We start from the raw sequence: 24,244 nt of genomic DNA, 5'->3' as shown, positions 1-24,244 counted from the left end.
GGACTCGCATTCGGGAGGACAACGGTTCAATCCCGCATCCGGCCATCCTGATTTAGGTTTTCCGTGATTTCCCTAAATCGCTCCAGGCAATTGCCAGGATGGTTCCTTTCAAAGGGCACGGCCGACTTCCTTCCCCGTCCTTCCCTAATCCGATGAGACCGATGACCTCGCTGTCTGGTCTCCTTCCCCAAACCAATCAACCAACCTTCTTCTCTATTTACGAAGTAGCTTGCCATTTTAATCTCAACTGTTTCCTTGATAACACTACCCCAATAGGTACAAGTGCATTCCAGACTCTCCGTGTTGTTATTTTCCACAGGATGACTGGTGCCAAGACAGTGTTATGAAATAGCTGATTTGCTCAGCTGTTGTAAGTGTCTGTGATGCTTATGCTCTGTACACCAGTCTCCCATAGTCCTGATAGTATGACCAATATACACTGAGGTGACAAGAGTCATGGGATAGCGATATGCACATATAAAAGGGCAGTGCATTGGCGGTGCTATTATTTTTAATCAGGTGACTTGTGTGGAAAGGTTTCAGATGTGATTATGGCCGCAGCACGACAGGAATTAACAGACTAAGCATGCAGAATGGTAGCTGGAGCTAGATGGTGTTTTGGAAGCCATTAATTTATTCAGCATTCAGATATCAACAGTGTCAAGAGTGAGCTGAAAATACTAAATTTCAGGCATTACCTCTCACCATAGACAATGCAGTGGCCAACAGCTTTACTTAACAACAAGAGCAGCAGCATTTGCGTATGGTTGTCAGTGCTAACACACAAGTAGCACTGCATGAAGTAATTGCAGAAAACAATATGGGGCATACGATGAGTGTATCTATTAGGACAGTGCCATGAAATTTGTCAATAGTGGGCTATGACAGCAGACAAATGACGCGAGTGCCTTTGCTAACAATACATCGCCTGCAGTGCCTCTCCTGGGCTCATGACCAAATTGGTTGGACCCTGAATGACAGGAAACTGTGGCTTGGTCTGACGAGTCCTTATTTCAGCTGGTAAAAGCTAATAATACAGTTTGAGTGTGGCATTGACCCCACAGACTCATGGAACCAACTTGTAAACAAGGCACTGTGCAAGCTGTTTGAGAACATCGTCTTTACACCAGTCATCCTATGAAATATAACAACATAGGGAGCCTGGCATGCTTGTCTAGCTGTTGGGGTAGCGTTATTAAGGAAGCAGTTGAATGAAATTAGCAAGTGACCTCTTAAATAGAGATGGAGTATTTTCCTTAAACACTCTGTGGAATCCTGCTTTCTACCTTGTCAGAAAACAAAGGGACAGAGTTTATGCTACCTCAGCCATTATTTTGTAATGCTCTCTATCGATAACTTCTGGTTTCAGTCATCTTTGGTTGTCTGGTGGCGCTAGTGTTTAGAGAGAGAGAGAGAGAGAGAGAGAGAGAGAGAGAGAGAGAGAGAGAGAGAGTGTGTGTGTGTGTGTGTGTGTGTGTGTGTGTGTGTGTGTGTGCAAACTGTAGTTTTAAATTCACTCGCACAACACGTAGTTGCTGCAGCTTTGCGTTTAAAATTACAAGGTGTACTCCTGTCGAAACACCGGTGGTTGTCGACAGATTCACCCGGCTGCAGTCTTGTAAGTAATTTGAACGTTGTATATGCTTCGAGAAACTCTATTCTCATCTATTTGGTATTGTCTGACAGTTATTCAACCGCTCACTATGTGATCAGTAACATTACAGTATATTCTATCAACTTGGATGAGGCAGAAGAAATCCTGCGAGCGATATTTAATAAATTCTGGCTGACTGGAGATTTGAGCAACTTAAGAAGGAAGGCGACATTTCCCGTGTAAAGGTATGCAAACGTTTTCTAAATGTTTGCAAATCATGTAACTGAAACCCATTATTTGCCTAGTCAAATAAGGGAAACCGCCTAAAAACCTCATCCAGAGTGGCCAGCACAGTGGCTCTTGTTAATGCGCTGGGTGGATTAAATCCTGTACTGGAGGATAACCCCAAATATTGGAAGCAGCGTGCTAGTGCAAATGGCTATCCAGGCAGGTGTACTCTTTTAAAAGTATTTTTTCACTTTATTGTATTGCTTTTCTTAATAATAATGGTGCTGTAAATCAGAATGGGTACTGAAGGCAGGGCTATTGAATGCTCTAAACCAAGAAGTAGTGGCAGCATCAATCATCTTACTTCGATGCCATTGTTCACAGAACCATTCCTCAGTACTTACTGAATATTCATTTTAAAAACGTGCTTTCTCTGCTACAATGATAATACGAAGTCGCTGGCAGCACATCAGTATGTTCACTGTTACAAGAAAAAAGCTGTGTACAACATTTAAACAGAGTTGAGTAAGGCTTGGATGTAGGATCAGGGAGGAAAGGAAAGTTGGCTTGTTTTCTAAACCAAAACTGCAGTGATTTTCTTTTAGCTATAGGTACCTGTGACGTGATCTTCTAATATGTTTCTCTCTTGACTGTATAATCAATCCAACTACGTTGTGTCGCAGGTCATTGCAGCACATACTGAGGTGCTTTTCAAAATATTGAGTTTATATTTTTGTGTAATTCACATTTGATTTTGGGAAGATTTTGTCATGTATTGTTGCCACTAAAAGCACTATGATCAAGACTTTGTACAACAATTAAGTTCTTAAGTATTTTCATTTATGGATGTATTAATGGCAGTGACTGAGATAAACTAATGAAACAGAAGAAAATTGCACACTTTTGTGACTTAATAGAGATGTATTTTTAAATACACTTAAACTGAAGTGACAATAAAAGGAATTGCACCTGGTAGAGCCAGTATCACAAATGATCTACAGACATTACCTTAAGTGTGATACTGAGTCTTCTCTCATTTATTTCTATGTTCCCCACTATGTCATTCTGGATACCTATTTAATTCTATTTCTCACATAAACACATTAATGTGCTACATGTTCACTGTTACAGCCATCAATATTGTTTTCTTCACCATAACAAATTTATTGTTTGCACCTGCTGAAAGAAGATTTTTTATTTTTAAAATTCCAGTGAAGATTTACTGGTATTGTTTGCTTGTCACAGTGGTTTCATTTTCACTGTTCTAACTGGTATTTGTGTTCAGCACTATATTTCAGTTAAATAAGTCTCATGTTTCTGTGTATTTAACAAGCTACATTCATTTCCTCCTTGCTGAAAATTTCAAAGCTGAGCATCCTAAACCCAAACCAAATTATTTAATTATTTCCTTAGGCAATCATTCCGGATACTGTGAATATGAACTGGGATGTTTACTTAAACATTTTTGGTTACTGAGTGTTGCCCATTTTTGTAAATTTTCTTGATGAACATGTTGGGGATGCTCCCATCTTCCAAAATGGCAACAACAGTGTTCAGAATGCATACATTACTGGTTTGACAAACATTTAGACACCCTATGACACCTTGACTTACCTGCTAAATCACACAATCTTAATCTCATAGAAAATATCTGAGATATTTCTAATGGCAGATGAAATATTCTATGCAACAATCCCAACAATGTTTTGCTCTGCAGAATCTAATCATGAATGAACTGCTATTGTCAAAGCTAGAGTCAATATGTACAAAGTATTAACATGACGTTTCCTGAGGCTGACTAATTTTTTGTCCAGTAAAAACATAGTGTAGACTTATAAACAGCACAGTTAATCATAATTTCGCCCATATGCATGATTTGATGGCAGTACATGAAGTTGCTGTTTCAAACTGGAACATCTAAATATTAAAAGGTAAAAATGAAAACCTGAAGTAAGGTGATCATGTTTAGGCTTATTTGCTAACAATAAGTAATCAAAAAAGTCCATACACGTCAAAAATTAATAATCCACAAATTTAGTGATTCATGCTGTCAGATTTTAATTTTCTAATAATTTGGTAGTAACATAGTTCATTTAACTCAAAAATTATATGTCTATCTTTCTGCCATTGAGTTCAGGGAACATTGCTTCTGGTACATTGCATTTTATTCTGGGTTAAAAAGTTATGGTTGCATACTGTTCTTAAAGGTAATGTGGTAATGGGAATGTATTGGTTGTTTTTTTATTGCTGCTGTGAAGGGATCTCATTCACCTGGTGCTCGGGTCCCTTCTATGGGTGTTTATCCCATATATAACATCAGATCTCATGTATTAGACCAAGATGAAGTAAGTAAGAGCATGTTTTAAATGTGAGGTTCAGCTGTTTTTTGGATGCATGATTCTTAAATTGGCAAAATCACAGACTTATTTTGTTGTTTCATTTGTAAATTTTGTGCCTGTGTAGTACTTTTGCTGCATAGGTTAATTTATGCATTATTATTATCATCTGAGTATGCTGCAATTCCAGCTAATTAGCCCATAGGTGTAGACTTTGATGGTATGTATGTTTGATTACTTATGCCACTTATTGGTATTCTGCTTATTGGTTGTAAACCTGTATAAATGAATAAGAAGGAGAGGACTCTTATGGCTCAGACATGTTTAAGGCTACATTCTTCAGTTGAACAGTAAATAAACCACAGAGCATCCTTGTTGCACCAAAGTACAGGGAGACTGAAATATAGTGCACACTGCCAATAATTAACTTTTATGGAATAGTCTTAACTTTTTGTACAGTGGTTTCCTTTAGATATTGCACCATTTGAAAAATAATAATTTGATAGTCTTATTATTATTATTATTATTATTATTAATTTTTTTTTTGCCCCTCCCCCCCCCCCCCCCCTGGTCAGTCTAACGGTTTGTGGTTCTACTGTTTCTCTTCGTAGTCAGTGTCTGCTATACATTTGATCTTACAGTTTTAATCCAAAAATAGCAATAACAAGAAGTAACATTACTATGCTTCTCTTCGCCCTTCAATTTATGAGGGGTTTAGTATCATGTTCTTAATGAATTAATGTTGATTTCATGAGTAATGTTGTAGTATACTTGGACGTTTCAGGTATGTCCTTCAGTCTCATTCTTATGGGACAGTCAGATTATCCACTATATTAGCCATGGGTATCGATGCAATTAGCGGAACAGTTCCTCACAACTCTCTTCCTTTTGACAGTCTCAATGAAAGTTTGGTCTCAAGAAACTTATTGCTGTTGAAATGTTTGCTATGTTATTATTATTATTATTATGATATGAATATAACAGAGGGAAACATTCCACGTGGAAAAATATATCTAAAAAGAAAGATGATGAGACTTACCAAACAAAAGCGCTGGCAGGTCGATAGACACACAAACAAACACAAATATACACACAAAATTCAAGCTTTCGCAACAAACTGTTGCCTCATCAGGAAAGAGGGGAAGGAGAGGGAAAGACGAAAGGATGTGGGTTTTAAGGGAGAGGATAAGGAGTCATTCCAATCCCGGGAGCGGAAAGACTTACCTTAGGGGGAAAAAAGGACAGGTATACACTCGCACACACACCCATATCCATCCACACATACAGACACAAGCAGACATATTTATGAGGGGTTTAGTATCATGTTCTTAATGAATTAATGAAATATGTCTGCTTGTGTCTGTATGTGTGGATGGATATGGGTGTGTGTGCGAGTGTATACCTGTCCTTTTTTCCCCCTAAGGTAAGTCTTTCCGCTCCCGGGATTGGAATGACTCCTTATCCTCTCCCTTAAAACCCACATCCTTTCGTCTTTCCCTCTCCTTCCCCTCTTTCCTGATGAGGCAACAGTTTGTTGCGAAAGCTTGAATTTTGTGTGTATATTTGTGTTTGTTTGTGTGTCTATCGACCTGCCAGCGCTTTTGTTTGGTAAGTCTCATCATCTTTCTTTTTAGATATATTATTATTATTATTATTATTATTATTATTAGAGGATTAATCAGTACAAATAAATAACAACATCTTGTTGTATTCCTGTTATCCTCTGCAAAGCCTCTTTATCCAGCGCATCTTCCTTGTCGATTCTGCCTTGTTCCATTACTCCATTTATGTGGTGTGTCCAAGAACGTTCATTCTCATCATATGTCCGTACCATTTTAATGATTTTCTTTCAATTCTGTCTATCAGTGTATCATTTGCCTTCATTCTAGCTCTTACTTCACCATTAGTTTTTCTTTCGATTCTTGATATTCTGGCACTCCTACGCAAATAATCCATTTCCACAGCTATTAATCTTCTTTTGAGATCCGCATTTAAGATCCATAGTTCTGATCCATAGTATAGCGTAGCATAGCAACCATTATCTTACCTACTCTTTTCTTATTGCTGTTGGAAGTATTCTTATCCCACCAAAAAGAATTCATACACCCTAACACTTTTCTGCTTTGCTGTAGTCTATATTTTACTTGTGTAAGGCCCAAACTATTTTTATCAATATGTGCCCTGAGATATTTAAATTTCTGTACTTGCCATACAACTGCTTTGTCATTGATGTGTACATCAAATTTAGCATCACTATTCACCACCAGATACTCTTGTTTTTGTTGGACTCATTTGTAGTCCCCATCTGTTGTATTCCTGATATAATCGCCATATCATGAACTCAAGGTCGTAATCATCTTGTTCTATAATAGCTTGATCATCAGCAAAACTTAATGAAAATATCTATACATCGTTGATAGTGATTCCCATTCCTGTGCAGCTGTTCTTCCAATTTCGGAGAGCCACTTCTACATATAAACTGAACAAGATGGGTGACATACTGCAACCTTGTCACAAACCTTTAGTGACATTAATAGGTTCTGATAACTTTGAACCTCATGTAGTCTGTACCACGTTATCTCTGTACATTTCAATAATAATTGCTATGTCTGTATTTAAAACCCCAGCTGTGCGTCCCAGGCTTGTTTAGCACTCACCTCACTATCCATCTTAAGTTTTTTTTCATCTGGGATATGTGCAGCAGCATTCATTTCTGTACACTTGCTGGTGGCTTAAGTTCTCATACTTTGGACATTAAGATTGCTGTTAATTCCATGTAATAGTTTCATCCACGTGTCTTCTCTTTGCTCCTGTCAGATTTGTATGCCTGATTGTAGATATTAGGGGATCCCTGAATGACATTATATAACTACAACTAACGATAGTGTGAAATATGGTATGGTGTACCTAATAAATATTGCATTAAAACAATTACATACATTCATATCCTATCATGTACTTTGCTCTTCAGCAGAAATGAAATATGAGTGACGTGGTGACATGTTGACATGTATCCCCAGTATAGTTAAGCCACATTGGTACTCTGCATATCAGATGACATAATGGGACTGAACTGAAGTTCTTTTACTGAACACAGCCAGGATTGAGTGGTGGAAAATTTGCAGTATTCATATTTCCTTGCACTTTTTTCTTTTTTTATTGTCTTGATCAGCACAATTAAAGTGAAACTTTTCAAGGGGAAATGATTTTACCAGTAAAGCTAGGATGACAACTTGCTGACAGGAATAAACATTTAAAGGATGTCTCTGGAGGAATGATCAGTATTCACAGATATGACAGGAACAATCATTCAAAGCTAAAAGTCTAGTAAACATGGGCTTTAAAATGCATATCTTATGAGCTATGAGCACTTATTCATCTTCACTACTAGGAAACACATCTATTCTACTAAACATGTGCTAATAGCTCTTAAGATATAAATTTTAGAGCCCATGTACCAAACTTTTTTTGCTTTGAATGATCATTCTTATCATGTCTCTGAATATGAGATACCCTACAGTATTTGACTCATGCAAATAAATATATTTTGGTGTTCACAAAAATAAACAGTGACTACTGGTCCCATTCCTTTTCCATTGCACATTGCCTCTATGTATGTTTTTCAATTACATATTGCTCTCCTGATGCTTATTCTCTACTAAACATAAGAATTAGGTGAAATTACAGGCATTATAGAACAATACACTATTAATTCAGTCTGGTATCGTAGATACAAAGGCATTCATTCAAATGCAATTTCATTTCTTTCCAGATGCCATAAGTAGGCCCCATAATTTTGTTTGTGTTTCTCAAAAGGTGACATGAGTGTCCGTACACCACCTTGTCGCAAAGCTACCGTAATTATGATCACCCTTATACAATGTGTGGCCACTAGTAATTGCAAACTTAATTTTGGATCTGCTTGGCATGAATCCACTGATGTTATAATTTCATATAAAAAGTTATCATCATCCATGGAACAGTTATGGAAGACGCTGATGTGGGTGTATTAACTACACAAATTCAAATTTGAAAGGATTTATGTTGGAACACACTGGCAACAGTAAGTAGGTGATATACATCACTTGGCTGCCTTGAGCCATCTATTCTCCATAAAAAAAATCTGTTATCTGTATCAACAAGTTATGATAGAACCAATGTTCAAGGGATCTCATCTTCTTGCATTTGCACCATCAAAGAATAGTTTTGAACAAGTTGGTGGTAGTCTATTTTCTGCTGATTCCTTTTTAAACTACCAGTTTGCCATTTTATTTGTCACCTTGTTATTTTAACCTGAATGTATAGTCTCTTTCCATTTGCCTCTCTCTCCATCTGTAAATACATTGAGCATCGGGCTCGACACTAAGTGGGTAAAGAAAAAAAACTTGATTTTATTGTTTTTCACCCACATTGTCTTTTGGCGTTGTGATTTCATGCTGTTAATCACACACAGGCCACCATTTTCCTACACGTATAACGGCCATCATCATCATGACAGTTGCAAACAGCCTGGGTTAATATTCTGCATCTTGTTGGTGTTTGTAAATGTTTCTGCAGTTGACTTGCATTCTGTTTTGAATTATAAAAATAGATGTAACTGCAGTCACTTCTAGTGGACACTAATCATATTTTCTATGGTTAGTTTTAAAATTTTAATATAGGACCACAGTTGTGAAATTACAATTTGTGACATTCCAATGGTGTTTACTGTTTCTGCAATGAGTGGCTAGCTTCTTTCTTATCAGTAACTCACTGTGACACAAGTTCTGTTAAGTCACATTACTGATTAATTTGCTTAACTATTACTTTTGTCATTTTTGAGTTCTAATGTTGTTATCTGTTACTCCAAGAATTAAAATACTTCAGTGATGTTCCACTTTGCATATTTTCCATTCCTACAGCAGTACTGTTGTAGTTAGCAAATATTTTGAAAATAGAGGTACGACATAATTATTGAACTACTATAGCCCTCTTTTACTGTATGGAGAGTAACCCGAAACTACTAACAATTGATATGAAAACATGCACATGGCAACATCTATAGAAATTGAAGGTATTACATGGCAGTAAAATTTGAATCTCAAAACACCTCAATTTTTTACAGAGAGTTCTAAATTAAGAATAAAGTCTTAAGTTCATGGCTCTAGGATTCAGTGCAGGAAAGCCTTTGTTAGTATATATGCCATCTTCTGTTGGCTGATATTCCAGTTTCAGTGAAATCTCATGTAGAGCTTGATGTATGAAATGATATTTTATATGAATGTGTTTCGCCTGTGAGTGAAAAACTGAATTACGTTCTAATTTTCCAGCTGTCTGATTGTCAGTGAACAAGTTGATGTGTGACAGTTGCCCTAAACCAAGCTCCTTCATGAATATTGACAGGGGAATCACTTTCTTTGTTGCTTCAGTGACACTCGTGTACTTGGCTTCAGTTGATGGAAAGCAACAGCTCTTTCTCTGCGTGAACACCATGAGATAGATTGCTGATATGTATAAGTTTTAGTTGTAGCCTTTGTATGATTTCCTGTCAGCATCAGAACTTCCCCAATCAGCATCTGTGACACTGAAGATTCCTTCTTTATCCTTTATGTAGGTCAGTTTGTTGTTTATTGCTCGTTTGAAGTATCTATTGATTTGTTTAGCCACTTGCCAGTGAACAAATTTGTGGCTGTTACTGTACTGTCTTAGCTTACTGACGGCATACTGTATGCCTGGTCGAGTACCAATGGCAATGTTCATCAATGCTCCAGCCATTGCTCTGCATTGATAATGACTGTCATCATATGTATACATAGCTGTTGCATCTAACTTGCACCCATTTGCTAGTGAAGTCCATACTGGCTAGCAGCATACATTCTAAATTGGTGTAAAACTTCTCTAATATAACCAAGTTGTCAAACATAATGTAATTTTTTCAACAGATTAGTTTACCTCAAACCCAGCTCACATATTGTGGCACCAGGATTCTTGATATCAAATCTGTCAGATAACTCGTCCTTGATCTGTTTTGTCCTTTCTGGGGCTCCTGAAGTGATTATTATGCATCTACATGAATGGTTAGGAAGACTAGACATTTTTCTATACTGTGTGCAAAGACACGGGGATTAGAATCTATGGATCACAATCCAATTGATGTTAGGGATACTTTCAACCCGGTGTACCACCACTGAGCAGCATGGCACAGCCCATAAATGACTTTTCTAAGTTTACACATCACTGGATTTCAATGTTTATTTCTGTGTAAATTTGACCCTTCAGAAATGTTGTGTGACAATTCAGCTGTGGGAGATGCAAGTCAAATTTGACTGACATAGCCAGGAGTAGGCTAAGTGATTCTCTCCACAAAGTCAACTCCAGACTATGTGTTGAATCTCAAGCTATTATTCTTCTTTTCTCCTCAACAAAGACCCGTCAGTAATTATTCTTGAGAACAGTCCTGCTGTCAATTACCCTTTCATTTGTTGATCTGCATACAATGTGCAAGGTAGAATTTTTCATTACTGACTTGATTTTATCATATACATAATGCGTAATTGACATTGACCTCTATTGTATTTGCACTGAAGTTAATATATATTGAGTTGAAACATCTGATGGGTCTACAGCTGCTACAAACCATTAAGCAAGTCTGACTCTTCAGGAGTGAATGATTTGTCATCTGATAATAGCTCTGATTCAGTGTTTGTATCACCTGTGAAATCTCCTTCCCTAGAATTCGTGCCGATGCCACCTCTTTGGTGGTGACCTGTTTCCTCTTCATAGAAGTCCACATGAGCTCAGAACTGTCATGATCAAAGAACCTTGCATCTCAACACTTGAATCCTGTGGTCTCTTGGTTACCCACACATAATAGGCTTTAGGATTGAATTTAACTTTGTTTGATTATTTATCCGGGATGGAAATCTTTTGATCAAATGTACAAAGATGAGATTCGTCAGTTTGCCTCTTCAGCCACTTCTCATGTGGAGTTCCATTAGACAGTCCTTAAGTTAAACAACGATTTTGGGTGTAGTTGTTGTGTTGATGGCTTCAACAAAATGATGTGGTAGTTCTGACTCAAGCAGCATACAATGAGCCGCTTTGACCAATGAATGGTTGTGTTTTTTTTTTTTTTTTTTTGTGCCATAATTTTGCTGCAGTCTGTATGAAACTGTTAGACATCACTGTATTCCTTCCATTCTGAGAATGGAGTCCATTCTTCGATTGCAGTACTCCTTAGCATTGTGTGACTGAGACGGTTTATACGATTTGGTACAAAATCCACGACCAGTCACAACTGAGGGTGATATATAAGACACCCATAAAGTGTCAGTCATGGAATTCCACAACACCCATTATGGATAAAATTTAGTGATAAGTCTTAATTTTATGACCAGTCTGATTTTTAACTAGGGTTTTGAATTCAACAAATTTGTCGACCACTTCTCCTTTCTATTTTGTGGGAAATAGACTTGACACCTTCTGCGGGTGGTCATCTGTAATGTTCACAAAAAAATCTCACTCCAGCTTGAGATGTTCTCTTCTCGTTTGGTGAAGGCAGTGGACTTGATTTTTTTCGTCAAGATACATAGCACATCTAATCAAGGAATTTCGAGTACATCAGTTATTCATTTTGAGCATTCTGTTTCTGTCTCATGTGGCTAAATTGAACATTTGAGATTTGCATATCAATTTTTTTTTAACTCTTGGCTTGCCTTATTGCCACTGGACCATTTTCTCGTATATAAAACAAGTTACCATTAGCACGTAAGAGGTGTTTTTCAGCATTCTAGAATTTGTGTTACGTTCTTCCAAGATTTTTACTTTTAGCATCTTGATATTTGGTAGATTGTTATGGGATTCAATAGCACATCTAAAATTTTAGTAGCTATTTGGAAGACTGTGGAACAGTCTTATTGACTGTAGACCACTGTTTATGCTGACTTGCATTGCTTATAACTTATCCACAGCATTGAAGAATTCAGTGTGGTGTTATGGCACCATTAGGTTTCATTTTGTGGAGCTTGAGACACTTTAACAGTGTTTCTTTGCGAGCAGATCCTTTGGATGTATCGATTGATTCTAGTTTAAGCCATATCTGACATGAGTGCTGTTCTTAACTTGTTTCAGCTCCGTGGGATTGATGGTTAGATTGAAGTCTGCCTTTTCTTTTCTGCCTTTCCCTAGCCATTTCTTGTATCCACCTTCTGCAACAGCAAGCATTTTGCCTTCACCAGTTAGTGCACGTTGTGCTAGGTCTCCAGATATGTATCCCCATTTGTCATTTTTGATGAGTCATGCTTCAACATGTATTCTCAAAGTGTTACAATTATTTCATGACAGCGTATACAGTTGAACTCTGTGTGCAGCAGTCATATACACCATATTCATCATGTTAACGAGCTTGCTTTTCTTTTCTTTTCTCTCTGTTCTGCCGCCCCACCCCCCCTCTCTCATGTGCTTTTTGACTTGCAAATTTAAGCTTTTGTCTGACTGAAAGTTGTCACCCTTGCTGATCCTGTAATCTGTCGGGAATATGGTTTGAAAACGGACATTACAGGTAATTACCAAACAGTTTTATTCATAATTTCTTATATGGAAGATAACACAGAACTAAGAACAATGGAGAAAAAAAGTGTGTGCCTAGTGACACGTATTGTATGCACACCAAAGATATTACATGGCAAAAAAATACAAGTCTGAACAGATAATAACCATTATAACACTAGACATCATTCGACTTATGTACATAGTTACATTAGCTGGAATTATTTGCCACAGTAGAAAGAAGTCATGCAGACTGAGCTGCTGCCTGCAGGCAGGTATTGAAACAGAAACAGTGAACTGAAGGAAAAGTACCTTACTATTTGTTTTCGTCTAGGACTCTAGGCAGAAGTGTTAGATGTCGGGGCACATACAGAAATATTGCAAATGTATGGTAATGTATCTTTGAAATATAGTTTGTCTTCTTTTATGGAAACTTAGGCAATAATTTGAATAAATATTGGACAGTTCATATCATCCTGTAGCAGGTGGTCAAGCCTTGGGCTCACTGAACGTAAGTTACCCAAATACATTGAATGAGCTGTGGGAGATGGACTTCAGTGCTTTCTTTGAACAGACTTAATTTTTATTTTATTTCACTGCATTTGGGTTATCTTATGATGAATTACAAATTCTTGAGTGACTTGCATATTAAATCAGTGTTGCTTTCAAAAATATGTTTAAACACTGCACCAGCTACATATTTTTCTATGCTTAGCAAGAAAGGTTTGGAGAAGTTATGTTCATTGTCCAGTGCATACATTTAAGCAAATATTGTGTGATGTTTACATGTGTGTTGTTCTGCCTTTCTTGCACTATAATCATCCTTTTGAGGTTATAATATACTTTTTCTCTCCCATTATGCAGAAAACCACACACACACACACACACACACACACACACACACACACACACACACACACACACACACTGTTTGGGGATGGAGATAAGGTCTTTGTAACAGATAAGATCTTTGTGATTCACATATTTTCACAGACAGTGTGAGTGAGGCTTTGTGTGTCTGTGGTTTTCTGTGCCATGGAGGAGACACAGTACTTTATAAACTCAAAAAGATGACTTCAGCACAAGAGAGACAAAACACACACACTTGCAAACATCATACAACATACTTAAGTGAATATTTAAGAATAAAGGAAATTCCTGGATGGAACAGTACTTAAAATGAGGGAAAGCAACCTGTCACCTATAGTGGACTGATTTTCAGAGTGTAGAAACACATAACAGGAAACATTATTCGCACTAGTCTCATTGTGGCCACAGGAGTGTGCCTTTGGGTGTCTGTACGTGGGAAGGTTTGAACTTAAACTAGAATAAAAGCAAGAGCTTGAAAGCTAGTGTGAATAAAGTTTTCTGTTGTGTGTTTCTGTGCTACACACATCAGTCTGCTGTAGTGAGTGATTACCTTTCCCTTATTTTGCATTGTTCAAATATTTGCACTTGATAATGAGAATAAATTCTCAAAACAAGTTGTGTGCTAAGCAGGAAAAAATACATAACTGGTTCAGTGTTCCATTATTTAAATTGTGAATGAAACAGTCAAAGGCCTTCCAGAAACTTCAAGTATGATGAATGAAATTAAGTTTACTTTATAGTGCAGCTTTAGTTTCAGTACTGTAATGTGATTTGTAAGCTCAAAAAATTGCACAGGTGTTTTTTCATGAGGTAGATAACACTGCACTAACAGTTGTTATGAAGTAGAGTAGTTACAATTACACTTTGAGTAAATATTGTGAAAAATATTAGTTAAATCTGTCATCAGAATTTAACTGCAAGTGACACAATGCAGTTTTGTAGCATTGCCTAGAACTTGTGTGTCCATAGCTTATAGAAATTTTTCGAGTAACAAATTGTGACAATAAGAAATTGTAATTAGCAGCTTTTATATGAAGCTTTGATATTAAGCATCTAGTGCACAGCTGCGTACAAGAGTGTACAGATTTTATTCACTAAATGTAGATTACACATTATGGATACTAAAGTAAATGCATAGATATTGAATTTCAATGAGTAATAGTGATAAGCAGTAGTTTCACATTATCAAAATTTCAGATTAAATGTAAATACGGGTAAAAAAAAAAAAAATACACCTACAAGATGGTAGCATGTATACAAGACACAAATACAATGGAGGAATAATAAATACTCAGAACATGCAATTACTTCAAATGTTAAAACTCAAGGGTAGCTACTTAGGTAGAGACTTTTTGAAAGAGAAAGGGAACTTCTGTGGAATGTGTATGTGTGTTTTGGGGGGGTTGCTGCCTTCAGTTCTAGGAAAGGGTATTTGTTGAATGGAAACAAAATGGGGGGGGAGATTAACTTGTGTCTCTGGCTGAGGACAACCCACCTTGTCATATATGAGGAAGAAGAGAGCCAAAAATGAAACAACTGTGTCAGAAAGAATAGATTGGAGATAACATACCAGTAAGCATAACAATAAAGAAATGCCACATGGGCAAGCAGACCTACTCATATTGTTTGCCAGTTGATACAAGTACACTACATAGTTTCCCATATAGCAAATTACAGCTACCAGATGGTAGCATACAAATAGAGAAGTAATAAATACTCCAAAGATGCAATTACTTCACCATCACCAAATTGACAGAATGTTGAATGGAAGCAAACTGTCTGCCTTAAGATTGTATAGTGCATTGTTGCTGAGCAAGCTTTACAGCTAGATTCAAGAGATCTGAATACTTGTACGAAACCATTCATTTGAATCCTCCCTCCCAACATCAGTTTCCCTGAACTCTAGAAACAGGAATTTGCTCTCCAACATCATCCACTATCCTCCTGAACTTATCTTTTGTTAGCGTCTATCTCCACCCCCTCCCACCCCCCAAATGCACAGATGCACCTTTTTTGTTCACAATTTATCACACTTCATTTGCATTATTCTTTTCACTTCTTATCCATCTTTACTTCTTGTTCTGTCCCTCCCCTATCTTTGATCTCACCCTCCTTTTACAAGGTAGGTCTCCTATAGATAGGTTCTGAATAACCTGTGTTTCCTCTCCTCTTCCACCCCTCTATCCTCCCCAATCCAACCCTGTTCCCTTTTTTGAAAATGAACCTGTATTACAGTAGTCTGTATTAAGAGTTGCTCTTTCTGAAGGTAAGTACTGACCAGGTCATCTGTCTCCTTGTTAATTGAACAATATTCTGAACTGAATTTTCCTTTTTCTGTAATTTGCTTGTAGTTTTATTTTTGTCTATTGCCTCCTGCGTATATGTATGGTAGAAAATATCATAGGTCACAAAGACTTTAAATTTCATGTATAAATTTTGCTGCTGCCTTGAGTGTGTTAATATTTTTACACCTTGATTAATAAAGATTTGAAATTTGCACCTACAGAACTAAAGAATTTATTGGTTACAAGAAACAGAACCCAAGAGATAGCAGCAAGTGTTCAAACTATTATTCTTGATTTTACATGAATGTTGTCTGAAAAAGCATGGAACATGGGAAGCAAATTATTGTGTGAACAAGCAGCAGTTAATACTGTGCCTAACAGAAGCCTTGCTTAGTGAGTAAGACCCACTCTAAAATCTTTTGTTTCAGGGTGCTGAAAACAGCAGGAACATGCAGGTAGTTGTAATTTCATGCTATTATAAATCAAACGTGAGATCCTGCAACATTTAAAAATTTGTTGCATGCTGATATTTGTGAAAAGAGAGCCCTAAACAAGCCTAGGATGTGAGAGGATGTTGTAATTAACAATTCAGTTTGTGTGCTGTATGTTGATACCACCCATTTATTTCTCCCCAAATTTACCTTTCACCATATTGGTTTCAGTGTGCACATTGTCCTTTGCAAGTGATCAGCTTGAAGCCACAATTAACTTTAGTAATGCACTTTCTATGAAACTTCTCGTTAAGAAAAAAGGGCATCAAATAATAGAGAATCACTTGTACCTGCAAAACAAAATGAAGTAGCAATTTGTCTTTTGCACTCCTACCTGCAGTGGGTGGGGGTGGGGGGGGAAATGCTTCGAGGCAGCCCTTTTCTCTTAACCCTAGAACGGACGTGGGGGGGGGGGGGGGTGGAAGGATGTGGGGCACGCATTTCTACAAAAATACTTCTTTTACTGTTTATTGGTGTTTAAATTTACCATGCACTTATTTAAAAATAAGGTTTTGTTCACCTAAAAATCTGATTATTCAGCATTTAAAAAAATTCTTGAACATTTAAAACTTTTTTGGAAGTTTACGTTCTTAGAAGTTATGAATTTAGGATTGTCACACAATATTACACATTCTAGTGCACAGTACGATCTAAAAAATGGTTGTCACTCATTAGGATATACATGTTACTTAACTGTACTTTATGCACAGTCTTTGCATAACATTACAGAATGGGGCACACACAGCCACTTTCCAGGTCTTTTACAAAAATATTTAGTTTTATTGTCTTTGCAGTTATCACAATGACCTCGTTTGCCTTCTGGAACTACTTCCTTCTCAGTGGTAATCCTAGATAGGCATGCTGTCAGCTGCTGAATGTTCTGTAGGAAATTCTTCTGGTTAGCTCTCTGTGCCATATGTGGTTCTATAAGTTCCAAACACAGTTGCTTACGGTGTAGCCTTCTTGAAGTACCAGTCCTGTGTTTGCTTTCTATACTACAAATGCATGTATACCAGCAATGTTCAAAGTGCTATAAAACATGCGCAGTAGCCAGCATCTTGTGTGCCTTCCAGTATTTTGGTATGAACTCATCTCGTCAGCAACATGCAATCACCTCTGTGTTGAATTATAGAACATAATAGTGTCTGGCTTCTTCAAATTACTTATTTCTTTGCCAGTTTTATTGCTTGTGTGCTTTGATGAGAGGAAAATTACAAATTTATTTTTCTTTGGCACATCCAATCTGAAATTGTCACTAAATCCGGATATGGATGAACGTATTTTTCTTTCCTTGTGGGTCAAGAATTCCAAAGGAATTTCTCTTTTGTTTTTGCACACTGTTCGAACAAGTGTAAGCTTACAATCTCTGAGAAGTTTCCTAGCAACAGTGTTGCTTGTGAACCAGTTGTACAGGATAATATTCCTTCCTGTACTGTTTATTGACTCTGCAAGTCTGAGCACATCATCATCAGCTGTGTTACTCACTTGGAAGAAACCTGCAGGTTGTAGTCCCAGATATACTTACAAATTTTGTACGTAGGCTGTTTTAGCATGCTGTGATAAATATTTTGATCTCTTACTTTCCAGGTTTGAAAGGAAATACATTTTGAAAGAACAACTTTCTCAAAAGGGTATTAACATTTCATTCACTGTAAGGTATTAACAAGTTGTGTAAGGCCTTCTACAGTTTTTGTGAATCCATCCATAACATAATGTACAGGAGTCAATTTATTACATTTTTATTTTCCTCTCTTGTGTGAATATTATCTAATCTGACACATCCCAAAAGAAAATTAAATCTTTTTAAGTGACATACTTGGAGGGAAGATTTCTGTCCCTGTGCCACAAGTGTCCCCAAATTCTTTCTTATTCATTTCACCTCTGTGAAGAACGCCAGAAATCTACAAAAGACCAAAAAATGCGTTGTACTCTTTCTTTTATTCCAAGTTTCTTGCAGTATTTTTAGTCACTTTTATGAAGAAGTTTTACATGATCAGCATAAGTATTTGTGCTCTCTATTTTCAAACCAAGCAAATAATTGTCAGTGAACAGTTTCCAGCTCAATGATGGTCGTAGCATATCTGGCTTCCCCACTGGCACATGCATAATTGTATTGTGCGATCTGGTACAAAAATTTGGGTTAGGAACATTTTCAGCCATATAATTTGTCTGTCTGTTGACAGATAGCAAGATGATGATGTGTACTCATGTTTCTAATGGAAATAACAATATCATCTTTGCTGTCCATCTATTCGCAACTCATTTCACTTTTTGTGTTGTGACCACTTTCAGGAACAAAATTAGGATCTACATCCAAATTGTCATTATCACGCTTTAATAACAGTTTTTCAGTTTCTTCCACACTTAGTGGACCCTGCCAAGCCATTTTCGAGCAGTTTTATTGCTCTCAGTCGCTATAACAAGAAAAGTGCCTACACAGAAAAAGCTAATGTAAACGGATGGGTTCGGTCTCTCTAACCCAGAACATGTTTCTTCCCATGTTATTGATCAACTGAGGAACAAAGAGGAATTATAAAACAAGTAGTGGTCTCTAGGAGCATCAAAACTAAAAGCTACAATGATAGGCTTACTCTGAAGTAGTGTACTTTTGTGGATATTTTTAAAACATAAATCGCCTGGGTCTGGGAGGGACAGCCTGTCCGTTCTAGGGTTAAATCTTGTTTATGAATACATTAGACTTAGTCGTAGGTATAAACATTTGTCATCGCTTCACCTATGAGGCACAAATGCCATGATAGAGAAGTATTTTCTTTTTCTGTACTTGTAATAGAATATTATATTTGTTACTTATAGATCCACAGACATGTTTAGTTCATTCTCTTGTTATCATACTCCTTTTTTTTTCTTTTTTTTTTCCCCACCTTCTGATCTCCTTCCTATGGCATGATATTTCTAAATGTGTTTGTGAGAATGTCCCAAAGGAGGGTCCATTTATGTACTGAAACTTTTCAGTGCAGTGTGGAGGACTTGTGATATAAGTTCTGTAATGTCCCAAGTAGTATATCACTTAAAATAAATCCTGAACTTTTCAGAAAGTCCATTAAATTTAGAACAATGTTGACCTAATACTTTGTGTGTTTGTGGGAGGGGGGGGGGGGACACTTTCCTTACTTTGAAGACAGATTGTAGTATGCTATTGTTCACATGCACATTGTTTAGTGATGATCATAATATTATCATTCAAACTTCAGTGTTTGTTATAAATGAATAGGTATTTCATGGATACAGACATACGCACAAAATAGAGAACTGTAGTTGTATGCAACAGAGTAAATATGAGCCCTTCGTTAATAGAACTTACCACTATTTCAGCATGTCTCCTGTCAGTTTTATTTGCGAAATCTAACACTGGCATGAAAATTTCAACCAGAATCCTTGGATTGCTGATGGCAGAAATGGTTAATATAAAAACTCTGTAGATGAAAACTAGAAACCCATACTTCGAGTCTAGCTGTTGCATGTTCTTTCAGACCATGATTGATGATGGCATTCTTCCTTGATGGAAGTAGCCTAACTCTTGAGACACATCATGGTACGAGTCGTGTGTGTGTGTGTGTGTGTGTGTGTGTGTGTGTCTAATATACCTTTTTCCTAATGTATTGCTTAACTTTTTCTCACACACGGACCATGTTTCCCTGGTAACCTCATAATATCTATATTGAGGATCAGCCTTGCTGAGGTACGATAAATATTGTGTTTTTCCAAGACTGAAAAACCACTTTAAATAAATAATTGTTGTGTAGTTTCCACAGCCTTATGCAACTCTTTCTGTGTGATGACATCTTGTCAGATTACAAGTCACTTCTATCACTTAGTCAAGAAACTTCTTGTTTGTATGGTTATGAAGTCTTTTGCGACAGAGGCCTGGGATGAAAAGTCATCAGTAAACTTGGCACTTCAAATTTCAATTTTATCCAAATTTGACATGGATTGTTTAGGTAGAACATTTTATCCGGCTTTGTATTTGGTGCACAAAGACTGAGTTGACCTCATTTCAGATCGTTCCATCAATGAAAAATGAGTCTGGACCTCAGAGTTCGCAACTGTGATACCAACTATTAGGCAAATGGCTTGTGATGAGTAAAGCTGTTCTGCAAAATATAGATCATGTCCAGAGATTGATACCGAGCGAGGTGGTGCAGTGGTTAGCCTACTGGACTTGCATTCGGGAGGACGATGGTTCAAACCCGTATCCGGCCATCCTGATTTAGGTTTTCCATTATTTCCCTAAATCGCTTCAGGCAAATGCCAAGGTGTTTCCTTCATAAGGGCATGGCTGACTTCCTCCTACATCCTTTCCTAACCTGATGGGACCAATGATCGCACTGTTTGGTCTCCTCCCCGAATCATCCAAAATCCAGTTTGATGACATTATTCATCAGATCATTATTTCATGTGTGAATACTTATAATATCAATGTAGGCCAATACAGTGAACACTTGTTCCAGATGGAGACACTTAAAAATCATCATTCATTCAAGCACAAGACACATTACTACATAACAGTGTCAGTGCAGTTGAGGTAGGGCAAGGGTGGTACAGATATTGCACCTGATAATTTAATTGAAGAAAGTCGGAGTGTGTCCAAGTCTGTTGCATAATGTAACACCAGCAGTAGTAGAAAAATTCCAACTACAAGATCATAAAGAAATCATGATACCACCATAAACACTGGAGTGTTAAAGATGTAGAAGAGAGCATTGCATGATCAAAATTAAGATCAAGCCCAGCTGATGAGTATTCACTCCTTTAAAAACACGAAGGAATTACAGACATTAGCTGCCAGGGGCATTGGTGTATGTCAGTGGGCAAGTTATAAATTTGTGCCGGACCTGGATTTTAAACCTAGGTCTCCGACTTATTAGGCGGATGAGCTGGCCACTGCACCATCTGCATGGCTACTTTAGCGGAATTTTGAGCTTGCCTCATTGATTACTCTCATTGGCAGCCAGTGTCTATAATTCCTTTGTGTCTTGATTCATAGTGGCCGCAGGATTAAAATGATGTCTTTTTCTTTTGGACATGACACTACATTTACATTCTCTCCTTATAAGAGTCAAGATCCTCCACATTTCTACATTATACTAACTGCAGGTGGCTTGCAGAGTATGGATGCAGATGTAGATGCACCGGTGCAGTGGTATCATGTCCATGTCCTTATCTGTCACTACTACCTCCTCATTGTTATCAGTATTCTTGTAGGCAGCAACATGACACTGTAATTGTTTTCTGACGAAGAGTTTTAAAGCTTGCCTGTTGAAGGCACTTTCCTTGCTGCTGTAGTAGCAGTAGACACAAATTACATCAGGCAACCACTCATCTGTGGGTGAATTATGAGTAGTGCATAGGTGACTTACAAGATTATTCCTGTAGTAGAAGTTCAGACACATTCGTTGATACATATAACAACAAATAATATTTAATTGCAGCTGTATCCCTCCTTATACTCTTCTGCTCGGGTAGATACTGTGGAGGAAATACTTTGTAGTTAGTCAACCTGTACTGCTTACTTTCCATCAGCAACATTGTAAATACAATTACTTCTACTTGTTTGCCAAGCTGCCAAGCCTGCTTCACCATTCCAGTTCACACAATGGTTGTATAACTGCCATATTTTTACTTGCATTGCTAGTTGTGAACTGATCTTGCCATGGTATCTTAGGTGTGTCTTCTTCCAAGACTTTCTCTGTGCAGTACCTCTGATGACTGTTCATCCAATATTTTTGTATCTGTTTTATAATCCAAGCCACCGTTGGGCAATCATGAGTTTGACCAGAATTTCCCTGCTGATTATTATTCCTGTCAGTTTATACACTTTGCCCATGCAAGGCAACTACAAAGATTTAGGGAAAGTGTACTGAAATCACTCAACAAAAATAGTTGTAGGTATCATAATACCTGTACCATGCTTGTGTTATTACATGGATGTTTATTACTGTGATGCACACTGTGATTATCTTTTTGTTTCACTTTATTTTTGTACCAGTCTAATGTAAACAGTACCTTTTTGTGCAGTGTGAGTTGAGCCATTCCCTACCAATATTTCATTGAAATATAAATGTACAAAGCTGTAGCATGTATTGTCATTGATTTATTTTGCATTGCAAATAACATTTCACTTCAAATTTTAAGTTGAAAGTCAACATTGATTATTTTCAGTATCTGGAACATCTGAGGAGACAATAGAAGATTGTGGCTGACCAGCATCCATGGGTGTGGGTTTCTGGGGGGGATTTCATGATTCAAAGAGTAGGGAAAGGTTTAGAAGTTAGGTTTGGCTAATCTTGTAGCTTCAGAATGCAGAGAACTAACAATGATTTGCCGGAACTAGCAGTTCAAAAGTGAGAAATGACTCTGAGGAAACTACAGGATAAAAAGAAAACGTAAGATAAAAATTGACAGAAAAGCATCATAATGGAAAAATGGCACAAGGGGCTTAAAATAAGAGAAAACAAAAACAACCACTGCAGACTGATCCAGTGTCAGTGAAATACGTAATTCAGATTGTAAATAGAAACAGTGAGGAAGGAATATTGTGGAGAATCATGGAAAATTGTTTGTGCACAATTAAGAAATACATTTTCCCAGCAGACAGTAGCATTATTTAAGATACGTGTATATCAGGAGCCAAATACTTGTTGGAGCTTGGAAGCACAAATGCTGAGAGGGATTTCTTATGAGCCAAATGATGACGTAAACAACTGAGTTACTGTTGTTATAGGATGTTCAGCAACAAGGTGCTTCATGTTGTTAGTGCAGGTGGTTTATTTGTAGCTATTATTTCTGATATAGTAGTTTGTGGTGGATATTTCTGTGTAAAAATCATATCAAAATCTGCAATTTACTTGATACGTCACATTATGACTTTGTTCTGTTGGAGTCACTGAAATTATCACATGATAGGATACTACTGTAGATAATCATTCTTAGTACGAGGGTTGAATGAAAAGTAATATCTCCACATTTGTTAATTGGATTTGGATGGGAGTATTTTAATAAATCAAATGCGGAAGTAATTGTTAGAATGTGATCTTTAATTACCAATATTAACTTTTCCACATAATCACCAGCCAATTGGATACATTTCTGCCAACGATGAAAAAGTTTTTTGAAGCAGTCACGGAAGAAGTCGACACACTGTTCCCGTAACCACAGTCTCACAGTTCCATCAAAGTCTTCATCAGAAGCATAATGACGACCTCGCAGATTGTCTTTCATTTACTGGGAACAGGTGAAAGTCAGACGGTGTTAAATCTGGACTGTATGGAGGATGCCGTACGGTGGTAAGATTCAGTCCCTGAAGTTCTGATGTGGTGGCACATGAAGTGTGTAGTTTGGCATTGTCATGCTGCAGGAAAACATTTCCCTTTTCCTTTTGGACCCTTGTTAGTTGTTGTTTCAAAGTCTGCAGTGTTGTGATGTTATGCTCTGAATTTGTTGTTGTTCCACGATCAAGGAAATCAACATGCATAAAATCACCTGCGCCCCAGGGCTGCATCTTCAATTCTTCATGTTGATATTCCATAGACTGCTGTTTCGTCTCCAGGTCTTAAGGGTGTACCCACATTTCATCTCTTGTCACAATTCAATGGAGAAAGCGTCACCTTAATTCTTGTAACGGAGAGGAGTTCCTGGCAAATTTCAAGTCCATGTGCTTTCATTTCAGGAGTTGGGCATCCGGGGTACTCACCGTGCACAGGTGTCCAGATAGCCGAGCAAAGCAATAATGTGACCCACACGTTCTTGTGAAATGCCGATTGTGGTTTCAGTTTCTCTCTGAGTGATACGACGATTGTCCTGAATCAGTCTGTCAACATTTTGCTTGTGAAACTCAGTGGTTGCTGTCACAGGATGTCCAACTCTTTGTTTGTCACGCAGGTCAGATGTTCCCAC

The 24,244-nt window shown here is 37.4% G+C and overlaps 1 protein-coding gene across 5 annotated transcripts in view; it reads left to right on the top strand.

Moving 5' to 3' along the window:
- The window catches only part of LOC126236877 (GTPase-activating protein skywalker), a 309,366-nt gene that overhangs the window by 264,005 nt on the left and 21,117 nt on the right, over window positions 1-24,244 (top strand). For 2 of the 5 annotated variants that reach the window (XM_049946501.1, XM_049946502.1), the window contains exons 9-10: window positions 4,081-4,167; window positions 16,268-16,294. The exons of 1 other annotated variant lie outside the window; for it this stretch is intronic. In XM_049946501.1, the coding sequence (XP_049802458.1) occupies window positions 4,081-4,167; window positions 16,268-16,294 (114 nt within the window). The remainder of the gene's footprint in view (window positions 1-4,080; window positions 4,168-16,267; window positions 16,295-24,244) is intronic. 2 more of the 5 variants (XM_049946504.1, XM_049946503.1) reach the window with 2 other exon arrangements.

This window comes from Schistocerca nitens, chromosome 2 (assembly GCF_023898315.1).
Source record: "Schistocerca nitens isolate TAMUIC-IGC-003100 chromosome 2, iqSchNite1.1, whole genome shotgun sequence".
In the NCBI taxonomy this organism is placed as follows: domain Eukaryota; kingdom Metazoa; phylum Arthropoda; class Insecta; order Orthoptera; family Acrididae; genus Schistocerca; species Schistocerca nitens.
The sequence above is the reverse complement of the archived record's forward strand: the minus strand, read 5'-3'. Positions and strand labels throughout refer to the sequence as shown.